Genomic DNA, 23581 nt, shown 5'->3' with positions numbered 1-23581 from the left:
CCTCCCAAGTGCTGGAGGTGGGGAAGCCAGGATGGCTACACCCACAGCCAGAGGGTTAAGACTCCAGAACTCCCAGGCCGAGCTGGGGTCTGGGAGGAAATGGCAGTGAGAAGAGATGGCACAGGAACCATCCCAAGGGGTACAGGCCCATCCTCTCACCTGTGGCATCATCTCCCCCAGCTAGTGTCTAGGAAAGCTGACTGCCAAAAGGATAGTCTGGCTGTTGAGCCAGACTTTGGGCCCACATTCCCATCAGCCTGACTTCGGGTTAGTCTTCTTCCTGCCTCAGTTTCCTCTCCACTTTACAGATGAGGGTAGCCTCTAGTAATTATCAGGATTTCAGGGGTATCTCTTCCCTACCACCATTAAACTCCCTTGTGATGCAGACTTATGGCAACAGAAGAAGGTTTAAATGCCCAGAAGTGTCAGTTTTATTTGTCAGTGCAGTAGGGAGCTAAGGCATGACCTGGTTGCTTCCAAGAGTTAGAGGGCCAGCGGTGGAGGGGAGAAGCAGGCCCTCCTGGGCGCTGGGCCCTGACGCTGCCTTCTTGGCTAGGGGCTGGGCCTCAGACCCGAGCCCCAGCAGACCCAAAGCTGTGTTGAAGAGGTTGATGGGAGCAGAGCCATCGGTGATGAGGGTTGATTTTAGGCCCAGGCTCTGGAGCAGTTTTACCTGGAAGGAGCAAGAGGCGGGCGAAAAGATAGTCAGACCCTGGTCCCTTCTATCATCCCCTCGGCCGCCTCTCCAGGGTGGGCTGCCCCCCGCTCTGGTCTGACATTGTAGCCCAAACCATCCTCATAGGACTAGTCAGTGACAAGCAAGGAACATAAGGGGAGCCTGAGGGTTTCATCCCCTCCCAGGCCTCACGGGCCTGAAAGTTCTGGGAGCTTCCAGCCAGGTTGCAGCCGTCCAGTCCTTCCTGTTCCTTAAATGCACCAGGTTTCATTCTTTGCACTTGGACCCTCTCCTGGGAAGCTCTTGTCGACTCTACAGAGCACTTAAGTATCCCCTCTTCAGAGGGGCCCTCCTTCCCCAGCTAACTTGACATGTCACCTCCCCCTTCACCGTATCACCCTGTTGACTTCTTTCGAAGGGCTTGTCACAGACTGATGTCCCATCAGTTTACTGCCCTCGCAGGAGCTCCCGCTCACTGCTGAGTCTAGTACTGTGCCTGATAGGACACCATGCTCGAATGACACGGGATACAGAGACAGTCCAAGTCACCACCTCCCCTCGCCCCTCTGTCCCCGACATCTTTCTAGGTGTTGTGTTTGCCTCCCCGGCCCTGCCTTCTTGGTTCCAAATATGGTCCCAAGACACACACACAAAGACATATACACACACACCCATGCCTGCACTCTCCCCCCACCTCACCTGCATCTCCGGTCCTGCCACAGCGAGGTCCCTGATGGTGCTGGGACCCAGGGCCTCTGTCATCTGCTTGAACTTCTTCACCTCTACCTCAGCCAGCTGCTGGGCCTTGCTCACCTCCAGCTCCAGCTGGGCCCGGGCATAGACCAGTTCGAGCTCTCGCACTTTCTTTACACGCTGGAGCTCAGCCTCCTGGAAGGGGAAAACCCAGCATTCTTTTGATTGTGTGGCCACTGGACATGTCCAGCAAGTCCCCCAGCCAGCAAGCCTGAGGGAATTCAGATGGAGGGGATGGAACGGTAAACTTACCATCAGTTAGGGGTGAACCCTGGCTATGCCACCTTTTAGCTAGTGACCCTGGGAGCCCCTTAATTCAAGCCTCGGTTCCCTCCTCTGTAAGATGGAGAGAACTCCTACCCTTAATGGGATTTCAAGCATTAAATAAGATCTTGCATGTAAAACACAGGCAATACCTAGCATAAAGTGGGCCAGTGTTGGAGCACATATATGTGAGATGGGTGTAATCATCATCCTTACCTTCAAAGCAGGTATTAAGTGAATTGAAATAGGGCAAAAGACTTCGTAAACCACAAAGTATTTGGACAGGGCTTTCTGTTAAGGCACTTGGTATCCCACATGGCTTCAGGGACTGCAGCGATCGGGCTTCTTCCAGACCCAAGGCCACACCCTTCCATGGGCATCTCCCCCACTCACCGTCTCAATGGCCAAGGCCTCTGCCTTGAGCTTGGCCTGGAGCACGGAGCCTTCTCCCTCAATGCGCGCCGCCTCTGCTCGGGACTCGGCCTCTGCCTTGGCGGTCCCAGTGCTCTCCACCGCGGTGCTGGAGACGGCGCAGAGTCAGGGAGACCCAGCAGGAAGCCCAGCCCTGCCCTTCTCCGCCCTTGACTTATGCTGTAGCAGCACGAGGACACCTGTGCACACCCCCACACACACACCCCCACACCCACACCCCCACACATCCCTCCCATCAGCTGCTCTTCCAAGACCCTCTGCTATCTTTTCTTCTAGGTCTCCACCCACCTCAGAGCCTCCAGCTCTAAGAGTTCCCTGCGAGCTTTTTCAGCTTCTGATTGGTCTAAGATCTTCTGTCTCTCAAGCCGGCCGCGGGCTTCTTGTTCTAGTCTCTGAGCCTCGTGCCTGGGTGGGAGAGGGGATAGGTAAGACGCTGGCATGGGGCCAGAGCTGGAACAGGAGCTCCAAGGGCAGGGACCCCTGGCCCATGGGAGGCCCTTGACGTGCAAATGAAAGCACAGCGTGTGCACTGTGCAAGCCAAGTGCGATTCTAGGTGCAGGGCCACGTGGCTGTGACCACGGCTCCTGATTTCACGCGAGTTACTTTCCAGTGGGGAAAAAAGGACAAGTAAACAGGGATGATTTCAGACAGTGACAATCTCCTTGAAAAATGGGTGCTACAATAACGTGACTGGGCAAAGAGGGTGCTGCTTCAGTTGGGGTAAAAAAGAAAAAGGCTCTCCGACGAGGTGACCTTTGGAGGCCAGAAGGAGGAGGCTGCCCGGAAGTGCAGGGAGAACATTCCGGCCAGAGGCAACAGCCCGTGTGGAGCTCCCACCTTGAAGAGCAGAAAGGAGCTGGTGGGCCTGGAGCACGTGAGCCTGGGGAGAAGGCTGGAAGGTGAGGAGGGGGAGGCAAGGCTGGACCCCAGAGTGCCTGGAGGGCCACAGATACGAATCTGGGTTCCAGCACAAGCAAGGCGAGAAGCCACAGAAGCAGGGGTGGCATCTATTCCCACCTTAAGTAGCCCAGGCTGTCTGCTGGGTAAGGAGGACAGCAGGCTGACCACCAGGGTGCCGTGTTATCCAGGTCCTGGCAGCAGGCTAGAGACAGGGACCCTGGAGAGGTCGGGCCCACAGTGGGCATCGTGGAGAGCCAGGTCCCCAGGCCTCACTCACTTGGCAGCTGCCTCCTGGGAGTTGGTGGTGATCTCAATGGCCAGCTGGACGCTGCGCTGCAGGGCGTCCCGGGTCCTCTGGTCCACGGGCTCCACCGACTGCACATCCACACTGCTGACCACCAGCCCATTTTGGGGGAAGACAGCCTGGTCCCGGGGCTGGGGCAGGGCCATGCTGTCAGGCCCCTTGGTTTCTGGGGTCTCAAAGCCAAAGACAGCAGTGCGAATGATGCGGGCCGAGTTCTTATGGAAGTCATCGAAGGTGACAGAGGCCACGGCCCCTCGCACCCGGGACGCGATGGCCTTGCAGGCATCACCCACGAAGTCGGGCACTGAGAAGAGCTTGGCCGTCTCTTGGGGGTCCTTCCGGTCACTCAGCTCAAAGTGCCTGTGAGCAAAGACAACTCTCTCATCTTCAAAAAGGACACTGACACCCACCTTCTGTGGTTGGGAAGGGTCTCACGATAGAGAACGCGAATTAGCATCTGCTATGTGTCAGGTGAAGTCCTAAGAAACTTACGTGCTCCCATTTTATTTGCTCAGCCACCCTATGAGGTGGGCATGAGCATTACCCCCATCATAGACAAGGAAATAGAGGTCCAGAGAGGTTAAGCGACAGACCCTAAGTCACACAACAGGTGCCAAGCCAGAAAGTTGAACCCAGGCAGTGTGGCTCCAGGGTCTGTGCCCCCAAAGATATCAGTGCCCAGCTGCCTTTGTCACAGTCCTGGCCACTCAGCCAAGAGGTGAGGAACGCGTGCTTGGGAGTTGTTGAGTACTGCTTCAGCATCTGACTTATCTCCCCCAGTTCTCATCGCTGTCATTTGAGCTCTAACTATGGACCGGTCACAGTTCTAATTCCCACAGCATCCTTTCCACAGCCCCATGAAGTTGATGGTTATGTCCTTAACGTCATTTTACAGACTGGGAAACTGAGGAACGCACCCAATACTTGCCCAGGCCCACAGCTAGCAAACGGCAGGGCTGGGATGCATGCCCATCAGCCTCAGAGTACTTGCTCTTGACCACCCGGCCACTCCCACCAGTTGGGTCTGATTAATCTTTTTAAAACCTTGTAGTTACATGTTTGGCTCAAGTCACGCTAGGAGTTTAGCTGAGGAGTGTCCTCCTGCCGTTTCCTCCTAAATTCTACCCCCAGGTGAGCCCTCATCTTCCCTGTCGTTCCACTTGGGCGTCAGACTGGATTTGCATGAACCCCTGGGTTTCCTCCTTGACCGTGGCTTTGAGTCAGGCGTTCTGCCCTGATTGTGAGCTCAGAGCTCGAGGTGGCATCTCTTCTCTTCCGGGTGCCCCCGGGGCTGCACCAGCAGGGGCCCTGGCCCTCCCCTCTGCCCCTTACCAGTTGTAGGCAAGCTGCAGCTGGAGCCTGGCGTGGTCTGCGGTTTCGATGGTGATGATGTCCGTGAAGAAGTCAGGCCCCAGCAGCAGGCAGAGCACGCGGCGGGCATGGGGACGCTTGGGTCGCCCAGCCGAGAGGGACAACACCGTGAACTGCTCCTCGGGACCCAGCGACACCAGCTCTGGCCCAAAGACCACACTGCAGAGGGAGCCGGGAGTCAGAGGCCCGGAGAGGCCCTCCCACCGCAGCCCCACACGGCACAGCCCCCCAGGCCGCCGCTCACCGGGCTCTCTTCTCCCGGTAGTCGTACACCTGCACCGCGGCATTGTGGGGCACACGGTAGCTAACCACGTGGGTCTTGTTCCGGGGAGCGGAGGGCCTAGGAGTCTTGGATGTCTCTTTCTCACCCCTGTCCGCCAGAGGGTCCTGCCCCTTGTTCAGCAGCTCCTCCACCCCCGGAGGCAGCTCCTTCTCCCACAGGACTTCATCCTGGGTCAGCATGTAGGTGCTCCCGATCACAGCACGCACCTCGAGAGAGGAAGACGAGGAGGAATGTCACCGGCAAAGGGAGGAGGGAAAGAGTCCTACCCAGCAGCCCTAAAGCGGAACTGGTCCAGGAGGTAGGACAGCATCGTGGTTAAATGTGGTCTCTGGAAGGAGGCTGCGTTCAAGTTCACTCTCTGCAAGTTCTGTCACCTTAGGCAGCTCTCACACCCGTGTGCAAAATGGACCTGATAGTGGCAACCTCACAGGGCAGAGGAATGAATGACATCTCACATGTCTAGTGTCAAGAATTTGGCGTATAGTAAGTTCCCGATATTATTTCTTCTGGAATCTTCCTTCATGGGGCAGCCTGGAGGGCATCCCAGGGACAGATGCAATCCTAGGAAATAGGTAGCACACACTAACATTTCCTAGGATTCTGAGCTCTACCTGTAGGTTGGATTCTTAAAGAAGTTGGAGATGTGGTCCTAGTTCTAACCAAGATCAAGCCTTAGGTGAGAGGCAGAGAGGAGGGATTCCACCAGGAAAAGGGTGTGGGAGGGAGGTCAGGTCTTACTGTTCCTAGGCCACATCCCAGTCAGACCTTTATGCCAGAGGCCAGATCTGCATTGGGGACTAAGTTTCCATCCTAAAATCTGGTTCATCTTCTTGCTTGAGAGCTCTAACATTTGAAATTAGATACTTAAGACAAAGGGAAGGCAAAAACTCCAGAGAATGCCCTCATATTTAGCAGCCGGCTGGCTTGGATGCTACTAGCAACACTGTTGATTGAATCCCTTCTGTCACCTCCGCCATGCATCTCCCCATCAGCACCACCCACTTGCCCAGACCAAGCCACCACCAGGACCACATGGCAGCGATGGCGCCCATCCCTCAGTTCTTACCCTTCCGGTTTTGACATCCTGCACGTAGATGCCCTCGTTCTCATCCAGCGGGATGGCCTGACGCTCTTCTACCACCTCCACCTTGGCAGGTGGCACGTACTCCAGGGGTCCACGGATGAGCCAGCGGTCCCCCGCCTGGTGGGAGACCTTCTCCTCGCCCTCCCCCTCCTCCAGGGGCCGCAGGGCCCTCAGCAGCAGCCCCTGCTGTTCCGACAGCACGTATACGTTCTGGATGCCTCGTTCCAGCTTCTCTCCGGGCTGGAGGAAGAAGGACTTCTCTCCCTAGTGGGGAGAAGCGGGGTCAGGAGCAGTCATCACCCAGGGCTGTGGGTGCCTCTGATGGTACCTCTTTCAGCTCCGTGTGACCATGGGCTTGTGCTGAGGACAGGAGCCCCCAAAAGCACCCTCCCTACCCTTACGTTATACAATGAATCATTATCTAGACTGTGAGGCACTCTACAATAATGCCTGTAGATCTGGTCAAACCTGCCCCGGGACTTCCCTGGTGGTGCAGTGGTTAAGAATCCGCCTGCCAATTTAGGGGTCACGAGTTCGAGCCCTGGCCCAAGAAGATTCCACATGCCGCGGAACAACTAAGCCCGTGCGCCACAACTACCAAGCCCGCGTGCCACAACTACTGAAGCCCGTGCGCCTAGAGCCCATGCTCCACAACCAAGAGAAGCCACAGCAATGAGAAGCCCGTGTGCAGCAACAAAGACCCAACGCAGCCATAAATAAATACATTAATAAATTTAAAAAAAAAAAAAAACACCTGCCCTGAAAAATTCTGTAAACTGTCAAGGTCTGGGTTCTCATAAGCTCAATAGTTAAGAATTAACCTATTATTGCTTTATTTCTCCCATGCTTTGTTGCCTTGGGATGGTGTAGTCCAGAGTTGGTAATCTCTGATCTTTGGGCCAAATCTGGCCTGCTGCCTATTTTTAATATATAATATAAATACATATGTGTATATATATATTTGAGATATAACCCACATATTATAAAATACACCTATTTAAAGTATACAGTTCAGTTGTTTTGGTATATCCAGAGCTGCCCAACATCACTACTCCCTAACCCCAGAACATTATCGTCCTGAAAAGAAACCCTATATACAGTAGCAGTTACTGCCCAGCCCCACCCCACCCACTATACATGGATTTACCTATTCTGGACATTTCGTGTAAACAGAATCATACAATATGTGGTCTTTCACGTCTGGCTTCTATTGCCTAGCATAATGCTTTCAAGTTTGTCCATGTTGTAGCACATATTAGAACTTCATTTTTGATCTTTACATTTTTGAATTATTTCAAGAACATGAGTGCCCTCAACCCCAGAAAGATTATCTATCATTCTTTTGACTGATATCCCATTGTATGGATATACCATATTTTTCATCCATTCAACAGTTGATAGACATTTGGGTTGTTCCTATTTATTCTACCTCCTGTTTTTGCAAATAAAATGTTACAGGAACACAGCGGCACTGGTTCGTTTACAAGCCGTCTACGCTGCTTTCACGGCACAACAGCAGAGTTGAGTAGCTGCAACAGGGACCATATCGCTCACAGAGCCTAAAATATCTACGATCTTCACAGGAAAGGTCTGACCAGCCTTGCTAGTCCCACATATAGTTCAGAGAGGGGATGAGGTAGAGGATGCGGAGAAGGGTAAACCAAGAGATTTGTTTGACACAGGATGACAAAGTTTCCAGAACAGAGGGATGTGAAATATTAGAGTTTCCAGGTTTACAGACACAGTGCAGGGCCAGGGAGGCACTCACAAGAGAGGCCACGTGTAACCTCAGGTCAGGGATGCCAGAAAGATCAATGAGACAGTGTCTCAAGGGACAGAGACAAGTGTGCACAGAGGGAGCCAAAACAAGCCTGGTGTTTCTAGAACATGTACCGAGGGTGGGAGGAGGGCAGGGACTGGGGTCCAAGGGCCTTAGGCCACTCCAAAGGCATTCACCTCTGGGTGAGGCGGAGACACTTACCTTGACCACACGCTTTTGCCCCAGCTGGTTCTTGCCATCCGGTCCCACCGGGTCGAGGATCACACAGTAGTTGTGGGGATCCAAGGTGGTGATAGACACGACCCCCATCACCTCCTCATAGACATCTGGTACGTGGGCCTCTGTGTCCTGCGTGGTCACCAGCCACTCCTCCCCAGTGTGGCGGGTCACTCCCCTGAAGTCTCGGAAGTTCTGCCGAGCCCGGAGGTGCAGGGCTGTCTGTAGAGCGAGATATTGGGGGGTTTGAATAAACCCACCTCTAACTTCCTTGGGGGATCTGGGAACCCTACTGGCCACTAAATGATCCAGGTCTAAGTGATAGTGTCTACCAATCCAGGAGGACTTCTTAAACCCTTTCAGGTGACCCAGGACACTCCTCAGGTGATCTTATTTTCACATTCTCTGGCACCGTTCTCTGCCACTCTGAGAGTCTCCCACCCAGGTTCCTCCAGAGCACAAACCTTTTCCGTAAGGATCACAGCATCCACCAGGTCGAGAACCTCCTCAAACACTGCGGGAAGGTACGCACCCACGGAACGGACCAGCCATTCTTCTCCTGGGCCAGGGGCAGAGAGGCAAGGGTCAAAGGTCACCCAGCCTGTTCCCCAGCTGCCCCTTCCTGCAGCCTAGACAACAGGGGACCCGCAGAACTTTGTGGGCCACTTTGAGATGCCACTGCCCCTATGCTCAAGGGCCTGACAGGAGTCATTGTTTTCCTTTTTTGAGGCCAGAGGAAAACCAATCCCTACCCCAGAAAGATAGGGGGAAAAAAAAAAAAAAAAAAAAAAGCCCTTCCAAGTGCCCAAGTTGCTACATGCCAATACTCTGCTAGGCCTTCTCTAAGCTCCAAAGACCGACTTTTTTCCTTCCCCTAAAATGGGCAGAACTGCCTCTATTATAGCTGCAGAGGTCACTGAGCCTATTGGAGAAGCAAGAGTGCCGGGGGAAAAGTTCCAGTCTGGCCCTTCCTGGCCATAAACCCAGGCCTCAGTGATGTCATAGGGAAAATGGGAGTCGTGGTGCCTCAAGGTTGTTGGAGGACTAAAGAAGTTGCCATTTGTAAAGCATTTGAACCACACCTGGCTCAGTAAGCATGGCCTTTGTGAAGACCTTATTTAATACATCACATTTGTCAAACACAATTGCTAGTTGTATATGAACACCTGCTTTGTTGACCTAGAAACAGACATGGCCGCTGCCCCCAGCTCATGGTAAAGGGTTGGGGGGAAGGAAAAGCCATGTCAGCATGATGGTGATCACAGGATCCGGGTAGAGCCTCCTGAAGGGGGTGGGGGGAAGCAGCAGGGGGCAGCCCAGAACAGCTGGCAAGAGATACCAGGGAAGCACTTCCTCCAGGCTACAAGTGGCTACCCCCAAACTTCCCCACTTCCCCTGTGGTCGAGGCACGGCCTGCCCCCCCCCAACCCCACCCACCCACCGTCAGCATCCCTTCAAGACCCCACCTGTCACTCTCTCCTTGCCCTCCCGGTCCCAGCATTCCTTGCGGGCCCTCAGCCGCAGGGCCTGGTTCTGCTTGATGATCGTTGCCTGAATGATCTCCACAACCTCCACCTCTTTCCGGGGGATATACGTGCCTGGGAAGGGAAGATGAGATGGGTGTTGAAGGTCAGAAGATATCAGGGCTAGAATGGGAGGGCAGGAAACCTCTGACCCTGACCCGGCTGGAGAGGAAATACTTACCAGGTCCTTCAAATAGCCACTCATCTCCTGCCACCACCTTGTCTCCATTCTTATCCTCAAAATCCAGCAGTGCCTTAAGATGGAGGGCGGTGTTGGGCAGAACCACCTGCAGTGGGGTGATGTCCTAATAGGGGAAGAAGGGGGGGTCGTGGGGTATTCAGAGCTGGGCCCCTGGAGTCAAACCTGACACCGTGAAGGTCAGAGCCCACAGCATCAATCTCTCCATGTCCCAAAATAAGACTCCGAGTGGAATGTACAAGGTAGGTGTGGCCACCAAGCCATCTGGTCTGAAGAGCTAAGATGGAGTTGAGAGCAAGAGGCTGCCACTGCTGATGGGCCAAGGACACACCTTCCTCTGCAGAAGTGCTCAGAACTTGTTATGAACTAGAAATCCAGGTGGGAAACTGGGTAGAGGGCTTGATGGGAGATGTGGGAGAAACATCTGAGAAGCTGAGTAAGTGAATATCTCATGGCCCAGTGTGCACTGGGGCTCTCAGGAAGTATAAGGTGGTGGGAAGGTATAAACTTCTATAACAGGCACATTTGAAGCATGAGGCTTTGTTTTCAAGGTTGCCTCATGGTCACAAGACAGCCATTGTACTCCAGCCATCACATCTCCTTCCATCAGGAAGGGGGACCCAGCCACAAGCTGCCAAACCTTTTAAGAGGTTTGTACAAATGTTTTCTACAAATAGGATTTCACTTGATCTTTGATCCGAGGGAAGCAGGAAGGCAAGGAAAGAGGCTCATAGAGGCTAAGGGACATGATCAAGGTCACACAACTAGTAAGAAACAGAATCAGGATTTGAACCTCAGCCTTAGTGAAGGCTACCTGCCACTCCTTACTCCAACTAGAGTAGCCCCCCGGGAGGAGAAGCTCACATAACTCTACTTCACCCACCGACCACACTCTGGGTTGGAGAGGCAGAGCTGGAGGTTTACTATCCGGGCAAGCCTTTGCCTGGACACCTTCTATGTGCACGGCGCTCGGCTGGTTGTGGTGGAGTCAAGACATACCCCCTTCTTCGTGGAGTTGAGATTCCGGTGGATGATAAGACAAACAGACCAATGCCTCCAAGCAGACTGTGGACCGGGTCAAGGGGAAGAGGTTGCAGAAGTCCAGGTGAAGAAGTTAGGAAAGGCCCTCAGAGAGTAGCATTTGAACTGGGGCTCAAAGGAAGAGCTGGCTTTTGATATAAAGGTGTAGAAGGAGGAGGGGGTGAGCATCCTGGGAAGAACGTGTAGTCCAGTACGGTTTTCATTTCTCATATCTACTCCATCGTCACTTCCTGTCTGTCCACTGCAAATCCAGGTCTGCCTTTATCTATCCCTGCCACACCCTCACCTAAGCTGCCAACACCTCTCGCCTGGATGATGGAAATATCTTCCTAACTGGTCTCCTGGCTGCCTCCTTTGTCTCCTTCCAGTTTGTCCCGCACGCTGTTACAGGCTTTCAGCACTAGGTCCAGTAGTTATCACCAAGTGAGACTAGGAATATGGGACAAGAACAGATTTGGGGGTAAGGGGAAGTGTTAGGTTTGGATGTCCAGTATGAGGCGACTGTGGGACATCCAGGAGAGGGCTTCCTATAGGCAGCTAGGGGACTCACAGCCTGTAGTTCCCAGCTAAGGTATACAGTTGGGTGTCTTCAACACAGATGAAGTGATCAAGGCCATGAAAAAAAAAAAAAAAAAAGAAGGCACACAGGATATTCAGGACAGAACCTGAAGGCAGAGGGGACGGGGAGAACATGGAAAAAAAAGACGTCCACAGAGTAAAACACAGACAAGTTTTAGTAAGAGGGCAGATCAACAATGGATGTGGCCGAGAGGGTCTGTGAGACACAGAATGGCAGTCCACTGGGCCTGCAGTTGGGATGTCTTGGGGTTTTGCCAAAGTGGGGTCAGTGGAGGTGGGGGGCCAGATGCAGGGGTTTGTGAGGCAACAGGGCAGAGAACATCAAGTACAAATTGTCAAAGTAAATAGGAAAGATTGTAAAGCCACTATACCCCAATTAAAAAAAAAAACTAAATAGGGAAGAGAAAGCAAATAGCTAAAAATTAGATTCACAGGGCCATTCATAAAAGCCCATACAAATTTAGTGTGCATATCCTGGGACCCAGAAATTCTTACTAGTTTCTACTCTTAAAACAAAAAAGAAACTAGGCCTTCCCTGGTGGCACAGTGGTTAAGAATCCGCCTGCCAATGCAGGGGACACGGGTTCGAGCCCTGGCCCAGGAAGATGCCATATGCCGCAAAGCAACTAAGCCTGTGCACCACAACTACTGAGCCTGCGCTCTAGAGCCCACGAGCCACAACTACTGAGCCCACGTGCCACAACTACTGAAGCCTGCGTGCCTAGAGCCCGTGCTCTGCAACAGGAGAAACCACTGCAATGAGAAGCCCATGCACCGCAATGAAGAGTAGTCCCCACTCGCTGCAACTAGAGAAAGCCTGAGCACAGCAATGAAGACCCAACACAGCCAAAAATAAAAACAAACAAACAAATAAATTTATAAAAAAAAAGAAAAAAAAGAAACTAGCATGCACAAGGGCACACACACACAAGGATATTCACCACAGCATTGTTTTTCCTTATAAATTGGACACATCCTAAATGGTAACTCAGGAGAAGGGCTGAACCTCTATCTATCATATGGAATTACAAACAATTAAACAAGAAATGACTTATGCACCAAGATGAGAAGTTCATTCAAAATACACTGGCAAGTGACAATGTGCTAGCCCTTATGCAAATAAGTTATAATCAATACTTTTTTGGATACATTCTTACATGGATGCACAGACATATCTGGAAGTGTATACCCTGAATGGATGATAGTAGATACCTCTGGGGATGGAGAGCAGATACTGGTGGTGGAAGTCAGAGAGGACTTCACAGTCTTATGAATGCATTCTTTAGATGAAAAGTGCGCACAAGTAAGCCTTCAAGGCCAGAAAAGGATGGAAGAGGCAGAGCACGTTTATTGGCCAAGAGAAAGGCACCCGTAACAGAGAAGTTAAAGACAGGAGAGAGAAGCTCTAGGTGGGGATAAGATCAAGAAATAGAAGGATGCATCTTCCTGGGTCCAAGGATGGAGGGGAACCTCCTAGAGGCTCCAACAGGTAGAAAGGAGACACAGGAAAGGAAAGGGGACACAGATCCAGATCCTTCCAGATGGCCTCAATTTCTAAGTAGGTGACCAAGTTGTTTGAGAGTGAGAGGGCAGAAAACAGGGAGAGAGTCGAGAATGATCAATATTTAGAGGCATGCAGGGGGGAAAAGAAAGGAGAGAAAGCTGGTTGGGAAGGAAACATTAATGAGCAGGGCTTGGGTTGGAATGAACCACTTACCCCACTAGCTACTTATAATACTGTTGGGGTGGATCTACCTGAGTGTGAGGACAGAAAGATCAGGTGGGGGTAATACCAATCAAGGACCGGGTTTGGGCGCAGGTCTAGCACACGAAGAGCGTGTGTTAAAATGACAGGGCTCCGCTGGGGTAGGGAGAGACCAGGAAGAGAATCTGAAGGATAGGAGAGAAGTGGGATTCAAAAGCCTGGAGGCAACATGACAACAGAGGAGGACTAGGAAGGGGAGACTGATGGTTAAGGAGGAGCTGGGTTTAATTTCAGAGGTGGGGCAACAAGGGCCTACTGCATAGCACAGGGAACTATACTCAACATTTTGTAATAATCTACAAGGGAGAAGAATCTGTACAATAGATATATACGTATGTATAACTGAATCACTGTGCTGTACACCTGAAACTAACACGACACTGTAGATCAACTTTACTTCAATAAAAAATATAAATATTTTAGCTAAAAAAAAAAACTTCAGAGGTGGGGCAGGTGCGGGAATAAACCACCCATGTCCAGAGTGGACATGGCACTGGGCGGGACTGAAGCAGAAGATGTGAGGGTCAGACTTGAGGTCAAGAAGGCCAAGATGTTGACAGGGTCATCGCATGGACATTAGTGAGGCTCCCAGGAGGGCGGGGGAAGGGAGGCCCGAGCCAGGTGGCGCCTCAGTGAAGGGAAAGAAAGTGGTGCGGGTAGGGGCCAGTGCCTCCAAGGAGGGCGAGTGCCGACTCTCTGGTAAAAAAGGAACATCTTGGTGGCACTGGGCTCAGAGGAGGGGAAGGCCCTGCCCTCCTGGCCTGGAGCACATGGGGTCTGAGAATAAGCCACTGTGAGCTGGGGTTGCCGGGGAAGCAGAGGTTAAAGAGGCAGCGATGAGGAAAGCTCTCTCCACCCTAGGGAGCTTTTAAATGCTGGTGCCCACCCCCCCAAAAAAAAGCGGGGGGTGCTTTCCCTGGCGGTCCAGTGGTTAAGACTCCATGCTTCCACTGCAGGGGGGCGCCGGTTCCATCCCTGGTCAGGGAAATAAGATCCTACATGCCACGTGGCCGGAAAAAAAAAATTCTGGTGCCAGGCCACCCTCCACAGCTCCCTCCAAGAGAGGGATTTAGTTTGTCTAAGGCAGAATCTGGATATGGGTGATTTTCAATTTGTGACAGGTTGAGACTTCCATAAGAGTTGCAAGACTAGTACAAAGAATTCCCCTACACACTTCATCCAGATTCCTTAAGGGTTAACATCCGAATCATTCTTCATCACTTACTATCTCCACACACATTTTCCCCAAAGTGCCTGCAGCTAAGCGGACGGGAATGCCTCAAAGCTCCCGGGTCAAGCTCTTATGCTTCCAGGATCAAGAAGCACCGCTTGGGCTTCCCTGGTGGCGCAGTGGTTGAGAATCTGCCTGCTAATGCAGGAGACACGGGTTCGAGCCCTGGTCTGGGAAGATCCCACATGCCACGGAGCAGCTGGGCCCGTGAGCCACAGCTGCTGAGCCTGCGCGTCTGGAGCCTGTGCCCCGCAACGGGAGGGGCCGCGATAGTGAAAGGCCCGCGCACCGCGATGAAGAGCGGTCCCCGCACCGCGATGAAGAGTGGCCCCCACTTGCCGCAACTAGAGAAAGCCCTCGCACGAACCGAAGACCCAGCACAGCCAAAAATAAATAAATAAATAAATAATAAATAAAAAATTAAAAAAAAAAAAAAAAAAAAAAAAAAAAAAAAAAGAAGCACCGCTTGGTAGAGGAGCCCAGAGTGAACAGTGTAAAACGGCAAGGAGGTAAAGGTAAAGAAATGTTATAGAAATGAAGGCGGGGTGCCCTCCCACTCCGGCCCAGGGCCTTAGGGCAACATGGACGAGGGCCTGGCTGGCACTGCAGGTGTGCGATGCCTTCCCGTCGAGCAGCCACAGGCGTCCCGAGCCTGGGCCTCACCTGGTCCACCACTGCTATCACTGCCCACCGGCGTCTGGCACTGTTTGAGAGGATGAAATGCTTACTCTTGGCACAAGTCATTTAGTGTCAGACTGGCCAGGAGCTTCAGGCAGGCTCTGGAGCCTGGAAGATTAGGTCCGGAGATGGGCCGACAGCTCTCAAAGGTCTGACCTGGGCATGTGAAGAGGAAGGGGATGTTTGGGGAAGGTGAGTGGAGGGGCAACAAGTCAATTCTGTCCCAGTGAGAACGAGCAAATGTCACCTCCCATGGCCCCAATTTGTTTTCCCTCCAGAAAGCAGTGCTGAGCCCTAGGTCAAGGTAGCAGGACCGGTAGAGTGGGTACGGGGAAGGTGAGCCAGGTACCTTTTCCAGCACCTCCCCCGGATACAGGGGGAAGGGGTCCTGGGCCAGCCGGATCTCTAGGTCAGCGTGGCGGAGCCGTACTTGTCCTGTGACGTCGAACAAGACGGCGTTCTGGGCGTCCCGGGCCACCGGGTTGGTTACTGTGCAGTAGTGGCGTGGGGGGATCGTCACCATGTGCTTGGGGGCAAACAGGACCCTGTTGGAGGGTGAGAAGCAGTGTGAGGACCCAGGGGACCCCCCGTTCCTATTCCCGAAGGAGGCGGCGAATGGGAAAGAAAGCTTCCTGTCACCCAAGCCAGGGAACAGGAAGGAGGAGATGGACAATCATGCCAGCCAGGCTACCAGGCCCTCCTTGGCCCCAGGTGCCCCCATAGCCCAGTCCCAACACCAACCTCTCATTGTCCTGCCGGATGTAAGTCTTTGGCCCGACCTCCACGCGGGACACGTTGCTGTTCTGGTCCAGCACATGGATGTAGTGGTATGGCGGGATGCGGATGATGGACTCTTCAGTTGCCATGGTGACTCCTGAGCCCAGGGCAGCACAGAGTGTGAAAGACAGATGGGGAGAAGACAAAAGATGAGTCCAGGGGGCTTGGGATGAAGTGGGCATGAAGACTGGCTGGCGCTGGGGGAATGGGCCCATCCTCCTCCGGCTCAGATTATGCCATCCTTCACTGTCCCCACACCCATCTGTTCCTTTCTTCCCACCCAGGGCAGCCCATCCAGACCTCATCCCTGCCAAGAGATGCTTGATGCAGTTAACCACAGAAGCCCAGGGTTCTCCGCCAACTCCTTTCCCTCATTCCCATCTACTTTACCTCCCCCAAGCTTCCTGAAGTACTGGGAGGGGCTTAAGATCAAAACTTTCCCAATCTCCAACCCCCACAGTGTAGGAGGCAGAAGCACACCAAGCTGGGAGAGGTGGTCAGCCTCTGGCGGTGCTGTGGGTCTTCGCCAGCACGGTGGGGGGCAGAGGCTCTGAAGAGCTCCCTGGCTCCTTTATTTCAGGGGATCCCAAGGGCCCCAGCTGTATGCAAACATTAGCCCATAGCCCAGGAATGTTTGCATGATCTTTGCAGCCCTCCCCCCTTGCGCTTTAAGCAATCCTGGGATGAACTGTTTAGATGTGGGCCGCCTCTCAAGGAAGGGGTCCCTGATGGAACTGACGCTCCCATAGAATCAGCTGGATTAGAAACACCACAAAGGGGACTTCCCTGGTGGCGCAGTGGTTAAGAATCTGCCTGCCAATGCAGGGGACACGGGTTCGAGCCCTGGTCCAGGAAGATTCCACATGCCGCAGAGCAACTAAGCCCATGAGCCACAACTACTGAGCCTGCGCTCTAGTGCCCGCGAGCCACAACTACTGAGGCCTGCACGCCTAGAGCCCATGCTCCGCAACAAGAGAATCCACCGCAATGAGAAGCCCATGCACCGCAACGAAGAGTAGCCCCCGCTCGCCACAACTAGAGAAAGCCCATACGCAGCAAAGAAGACCCAATGCAGCCAAAAATAAATAAATAAATAAAAATTAAAAAAAAAAAAAAACACACCAGAGTATTCTAGTCCTTTCCTCCCCAGTTCTCTGTGGTCTGTTGCCACCTGTGACTCCCTGCCATCATGGGTAGGGGTGGGTGGGAAGGAGAAAGCGAGTGAATGAGTACTGCATTCTGTCCACCCCCACCCTAACTGCTTCTGAATCCTGGGTGGTTATCTCCAGTGCTTGGCCTGTTCAGGAATGTCACACCACCTACTTAAACCCCATCCCTGCCTCCAGTATGCCTTGGACTTTGGACATGTCCCCTGGAGTCACACAAAGGGAACCAAGTTTACTAAGCGATTCAAAGCCTTGCCCTCTGAGACTTTGGTCCAACTTTTTTTTTTTTTTTTAATTTTTTGTCCACGCCTGCATTGGAAGTGTAGAGTCTTAACCACTGGACCGCCAGGGAAGTCCCGGTCCAACATTTTTGAAGCCACGACCAAAAAGGAGCGGTACCCCATCTAGTCCACCATCCATCCAGCTTCCAAACTGGGTGACAAATGTGAAGTGAGAAGGAGGAAGGGGGAGCGGCTTGGCACAGGAAAAAGAGGCCGGAGCCACAAAATTACAGAATCAAGGTCCAAGAGTTTTACTTGATCCACACAATCTGTAAAGTTTCTTTTGTTTAGAAATTGTGAGTTATCACAAACTTCCGATTCCTGCTTCTCTTGAAGAATGAGGAGCCAGGCCCTACATTCCCACGTGGCAAACTGATGAGAGCCACATAGCAGCTGAGCCCTTTAGATGGGCCACAAGCTTTCCTGCTTAACCACAGTCCCCACCACTCCCAGTTGTCTTACCCCTGTGCTGATGCACTCACATCACCTGTGTGGCTCCTCTCTAAAACCTTCCAACTCAGCATCATCCAAAAGGACTTTCTACAATGATGGAAATATTCTTAATCTGTGCTGTCTTTGGACTGACCACATGCAGCTACCGAACTCCTGAAATGTGGACAGTGTCACTGAGGAACTAAAATTTTAATTAATTAGTTAATTTTTTTTCAGTTCAAACTCATTTCCTTTTTATTAAAGTCCAAGTTATATTACATGGTTTGGTACTCAAAGGAAAACTTGTTCAAATAAGGTAATATGTTATCATCAATATTTCCAGGTGATTGTTTACAATCAAGTAGCACTATCAATAAATTCTCGGGAATCCCATCCATGGGGTTTACACTTTGTCAAGGCCCAGTTCCTCTGGAGTGGAGATTTTCAGTTCATTTAAAGTTGGTCTAAGTTCCTGGATGACATAGGGGGAGATTTCCTTATGAGGTTCTGCTTTGTCCTTAACAACCTCTAGGATGCAAACTGCACTAGCAAAATCATTTAAGCGTCTGCATGCCTGCAAAGCAACATCAATGATTTTGGGTGCTGGAACCAGATCATAGCCAACAATCGTGTTCATCCCTTTACGCAATTCCCAAGCATCAATATCTAGCTTATTGAAGTATATCACCCAGCGAGCATCAAACTCCTCCATCTGTCTCATGTGACCCACGGGAGTAGCAGCGAATTGACTGGGTAACAGCAGCGGGACCCGGGGGGGCTGGTCCGGGAGACTGTGACTGCTGCTACCGAGCATTGCAGCGGCAGGCAGCGGTGCCTAGCATAACAGTGATGGCGGCACGCAGGTTAAGGCTGAGGAGAAGCTGGGTGTGAGCTCAAGACCGCTCGAGAGCTCGTGTTTAATTTTAATTTAAATAGTCAAATGTGGCTGGTTGATCCCATATTAGACAGTGTGGCTCTAATTAGTTGAGTCCCAGGTAGGGACAATGAGTTATTCAAGGCCACACAGCAAGCTGGTGGTACCATCAGGATGAGAATCCTGATGGAATGCCTGGTCCTGTCTCTCTCCAGTGGCAGTGCAGTACAATGGTTAGGGGCATGGATTCAGCCAGACTACCTGGGCTTATTTACAATTCTGATTTGCTGCTTTGCCTGGTATTGTTTCCTAATGTCTTGCCTCATTTTCAAAGAGGTTACAGTTTTGATCTGTTTTCTTGGTACACTTTCTACATCAGGGGGATATTATTCTGCTCCTCATTCTTTTTCTTGCAACTTTGTATGGTATTTGACCTTGATACTATTCTGTTGCCTGTTTGTCAAGTTAATTTCCCTTAACTTTTCTAACATCAGAGCTCCCTCTTCTGTTGATTTCAGGGAGTGTTTGAAAATCCAGGTGCTAGTTTTCTGCTTTCTGTTCTCCCCACTCTTACCTGGACCTTCGCTTTCCTTCCTCTCTACTGCCCATCCTGCTCAGCTGTGCTTCCGTTCCCCAGGAGAGGGCCCCACAAGAGCACCCCACCCCCACCCTGGGGCTAGGACTGCCTGGATCTTGGTTCTAACCCTTACTGAATGGGTGATCTCAGACAAGTCCCTTGCCCTCCCTATACCCGTTTCCTGGCCTGTGAACTGGGGATGGATAGGTCATCAACCCAACGTATGAGGACTGAGTTAATCATAAAGTACTTGGAACAGAGCCTGGCTCTTAGCAGCACTATGTGTGTGGCTTACAGCTGAGGGCCAGCTTCCTTATCCAGTTGGAGGATGTGACCTAGCACCAGAGGCTCCCTACCCCATCTGGCATCTCGGCCTTAACCCTCACTTGTTTACTGATCAGGAAGGTGGCAGGTTTTTGTGTCACCCCAGCTGTGGGCCTAGAATAGCAAAGGAGCATCCGACAGCCCAGCGAAGCCTCTTCCCGGTTCTCTGCAGGGCGAAAGCCTGGCCAGGAAGCCAGATGGGGGAGAGGAAGGGCTAGGGCTGCAAGAGGAGGGTCTGTGAGGCCCCACAGGGAAGATTTAAACTCTAGAAGGCCACACAAGGCTGGGAAGCAGGCTCTGGGAACAGCCTCCAATGGCTCCTTTGGACGATCCCTCACCCCCTACAGCTGAGGCCTCTCTACCATCTGTCACCCCAGCTGGGCCCAGTCAGGGGGGCCGAGAGCTTCGCCCAGCTCACTGACTCAGCTGAGAGTCATCCTTAAAGCTAATCAGGCTGGGCTCCTGCCTTATTCCGAGGCCATGCCCTTGCCAACTACCCTTGTTTCAGTACCAGGACCCTGTCTCACCTCCCTGATCATCCACCTACCCAGCCCTAAAGCTGTGCCTTCCATGTAAGTTCACCTGCTAAGTTCACCCAAGAACAGGTTTTGCCTTTTCAATCTTGCCATCCCCAGAAGTGTGCCTCACGAGAGGCCTCTCAGAGATCCAGGGAGACCATCCGACTCAGGCAGCATGTTTGTGTCTCAGATTTAGACTTCCGTGGTTTACCAGATAACGTGTACAGTTAGAGCATTTCACTTCCAACATACCAGGGCCCTCAAAAGACAACGGCTAAGGATCATGTTGACCTTTGGAAGGTCCTGCCCAGCCCCGAGTTTGGCCCCAACTCCCTACATTCACCGAGCCCTCCCTTCAGTGTCTGCTTCCAAGATCTGCCCCCTAGTCTGCTCTCTGGGGACCTGTCCAACCTTGCGTGATCACACTGATCCTCATGTGTCATGAGGCTCCTGCCAGAACCAGTCAACTTCTACCCAAAGTCTCAGAGACCACTGGCTCCCCAACTGCACCCCACACACCAAGAAGGGAGGGGTAATGGCTGGATGAGCAGAGAACAAACCAGCCTGGGAGAAGAAGCTGGCTTCATCCTCTAGTGAAGAGGCAATTCTTGCCCTGTTTTGGCTCAAGAGTAAACTTGCTAGAGCAAAATTTAATTAATGAATGAGTCATATCATTACATATCAGATTTTCAGTGTCAATTGTGAGTGAATCTTACAACAGTGAATCTTAAACAGCAGATGCCCAGGCGACCAGCCACACTGGGTATCAGTCTGCAGCATCAGCATCTCCTGGAAGCCTGTTAATAATGCAGAATCTTGGGTTCCCCCGACCTGAGAGCTGCTGAATTAGTCAGCATTTTAACTAGATCCCCAGTGATTTGGGCATACATTAAACTATGAGCGGCTCTGGTCTGTAACAGCCTCTCAACCCTGCCTGGCTGTACATCAGAATCACCTGGAGATCTTTTAAAACCACCCATCTCTGGGGATTGATTTAACTGGTCTGGAGTGGGGTCCTAGCATTGCTATATAGAAAAGTTCTTCCACTGACTCTAATATATAGCAGGGATTGAGCTTTGTCACTGCCGATATGACCTCGGGCCATGTGCTAGCCTCCAAGCCTTACTCTCTTAGACTGGAGTGGGAATAAAAGTGACTGTTTCCTGGGGTTAAAGGGGTTAGAGACTGGAGCATGTCTAATGCACAGTAGGAGCGCGACAAAGGGTGGCCTGGAGGAGGCGGACCAAAGATGAACCCAGATGGCAAACTGTTCCTCAAAAGCAGGGAATGTCATGTATTTTCCCCCAGCTCCTCACCCTCAGGTCCAAGTAGACCCCCAGCCAGCACAAGTCCCCTTGTCCCAAGGCCTGGGCAGGCCTGAAGTTGGAAGAACAGTTGGAGACAGCCTTGCCACCATCACGTCTATCAAGCTTAGGTTTAGGAAAATGCACAGGAAATTCAGCACAGACAGGGAACTCATCTTTGCAGTTTCCCTTCACTGATTTTAAACATTCTAGTCTTTGTTTAGAGAATGCGAGAGTCACATTTCTCAGGGACTGCAGAGAGGCTGTTTTTACCAGACAGCTTCCCAGTTTAGGGAAATGATTTCCTGCTCTGGGGGACTATAGTGGAAATTCTTGAGAATTTGTTTCACATAAATCACTTCTTTAGTAGCAGCAAAGTTGTAGGACCTTTTCTTCCTAGGAAAATCTTATCTGAGCTCTAGCCCAACTGGGTCACTTTTCGGGAGCAGCAGCTTTTTCTGGGGACAGAACCGCTCTGCCAGCTCAGGATGATGCTTGTCCTATTTCTATCCTACCTCCAGATGCTGCCAATTAATGCCAGTCATTGAAGGCGAAGATTGGCTAGATTGGAAGTGAGCCAGGAACCAGGTTTCAGAACCCCTGTTTTCTAAAATCGCCCAATCATAGGACTCAGCTGGTCGTATTGATGCCCAGGCCTCACCCAAGACGCACTAGGCTAAGGTTTCCAGGAACGAGACTCTGGAATTTCTATCTTTGGCAAGTGCCCCCCCATAACAGCTCCCACTTATTAAGAACTTAATCTGTGCCAGGTATTGTGTTAAATGCTTTTAATTAACTCATTTCATCCTCATAAGAACCTAGAAATTAAGGAATTTGCTCAGGATCACACAACGATCAAAGGACGGAGCCAGAATTCCACCTCAGGTATCGTGACTGCAGAGCCCCCAAACCAAGAAGTAGTGTGGTCTCCGGCAAAAATGGCAATAAGATTCTAAACTAGAACAAGGACTTAAGGACCTGGGAGGGGCTGGCTGCTCTCCAGGAGATAGTGCCAGCGCAGTTCAAAGGTATTTTCGGTAACCTAGGAGAGCAGCACCCAACAAGGGGGCCAGAGTAACCTTGGAGCTCTCTGGCTTTCCCTGGGCCAGCCATTCAAGGTGGCTGCCCCGACCTGCCCATGGCTTTAGAGAGGTGCCCTGTCCAGAAAGCCTCACCCTCAGGGGAGGCTGAGTATACTGTGTGCCAAGGGTGGAAATAGGCAGAAGTTTCTGGCAGTCAGTTGGCACCCGTGACAGCCAGCCTTTCTCCCCGTAAAATCTAGGGGCCCACCCAGACAGGGAGCAGAGAAAACAGGGCGCGCCTGCCTCTACTACTATCCCCCAACCCTCCATGCTGCTAAGATCCCCAGAACCTTAGAAGCATGGCAGGTGCAAGAGAGCTTCCTGTTTTCACTTCCCAGTCCCAAAATGAAAAAAAAAGAAAAAAAAAGAAAAAGAGCCTTGCTCACCAAACTCCACGCCTTCTGGAAATCAAGCCTACCTTAAGATTACTCTGCCAATGATTTCTCAAATGATCTGCAAGGCCCACAGCTGGCATAGCCCTGAGTGGGGTAGTAGGAAAGCCTCGATGTCTGCAGAGTTGAGGAATCTCAACGGGGACAAGTCACATTCTAAAAGCTCAAGGGGACAGGCCAGAGCTCAGGTCCCCAGGGGGAGTCTAGCAGGGACCAATCTCACTCCAGGAGGGAGTCTAAATGGACCCCTTAAGTTTCCTCTGCCCCTACTGCTGATGGGGGAGCTTAAGGTCAGAGAGGCCTGAGATTTGGAGGGGTGAGGGTGTTGGCAAGATAACAAGTTGATCTACCTTTACTTCAGAAGCCAGAAAAAACTCCAAGGAAAGCAAAGCCTCCCAAGGCTAAGCTTCCACCCATCTTCTCCCGGTTCTGGTTCAGAGACCAACTGCCCCGGATGAAGCAAGCCCTAGAAGGCAGGATAGAGCTAGAGAGGGTCTTGAAGGACGCAAGGTCCCACCAACTGGTTTGGGGCTTTGAGGCCTGTATGAAGTACTCACATCCAGAAGTGTGGCTGGCTGCAACGGACTCCCCAGATCAGGAAACTCCTTCACCCAGCCCTAGAGATGACTTCCCAGCAGGGCAGGGCGGAAGCGGGGGTGGGGCTTGGGCATTTAAAGGGCCCTTGCAGCTGGTTCTCGTTTGTTTGGTTTTGTTTTTTTCTCCTCTGGGCTGCTTCTACTGCAGCTGAAGGCACTGCAGCTCATTCAGTGCTCA

General features: G+C 51.9%; 1 protein-coding gene across 1 annotated transcript; it reads right to left on the bottom strand.

Moving 5' to 3' along the window:
* Positions 1-403: 403 nt before the first annotated feature.
* MVP (major vault protein) lies at positions 404-23484 on the bottom strand. Its single transcript, XM_007186395.3, has 15 exons — positions 23365-23484; positions 15822-15954; positions 15430-15625; positions 9769-9892; positions 9531-9662; positions 8529-8623; positions 8050-8286; positions 6051-6332; positions 4946-5190; positions 4663-4860; positions 3304-3690; positions 2414-2530; positions 2087-2213; positions 1376-1564; positions 404-673 (listed from the first exon to the last, which is right to left on the bottom strand). Exons 2-15 carry the CDS (start codon positions 15944-15946, stop codon positions 455-457), a joined length of 2673 nt encoding a protein of 890 aa, XP_007186457.1. The 5' UTR covers positions 15947-15954; positions 23365-23484; the 3' UTR covers positions 404-454.
* Between the last annotated feature and the right edge of the window lie 97 nt (positions 23485-23581).

This window comes from Balaenoptera acutorostrata, chromosome 15 (genome assembly GCF_949987535.1).
Source record: "Balaenoptera acutorostrata chromosome 15, mBalAcu1.1, whole genome shotgun sequence".
Classification (NCBI taxonomy): domain Eukaryota; kingdom Metazoa; phylum Chordata; class Mammalia; order Artiodactyla; family Balaenopteridae; genus Balaenoptera; species Balaenoptera acutorostrata.
This window is presented reverse-complemented; position numbering and strand designations above follow the sequence as displayed.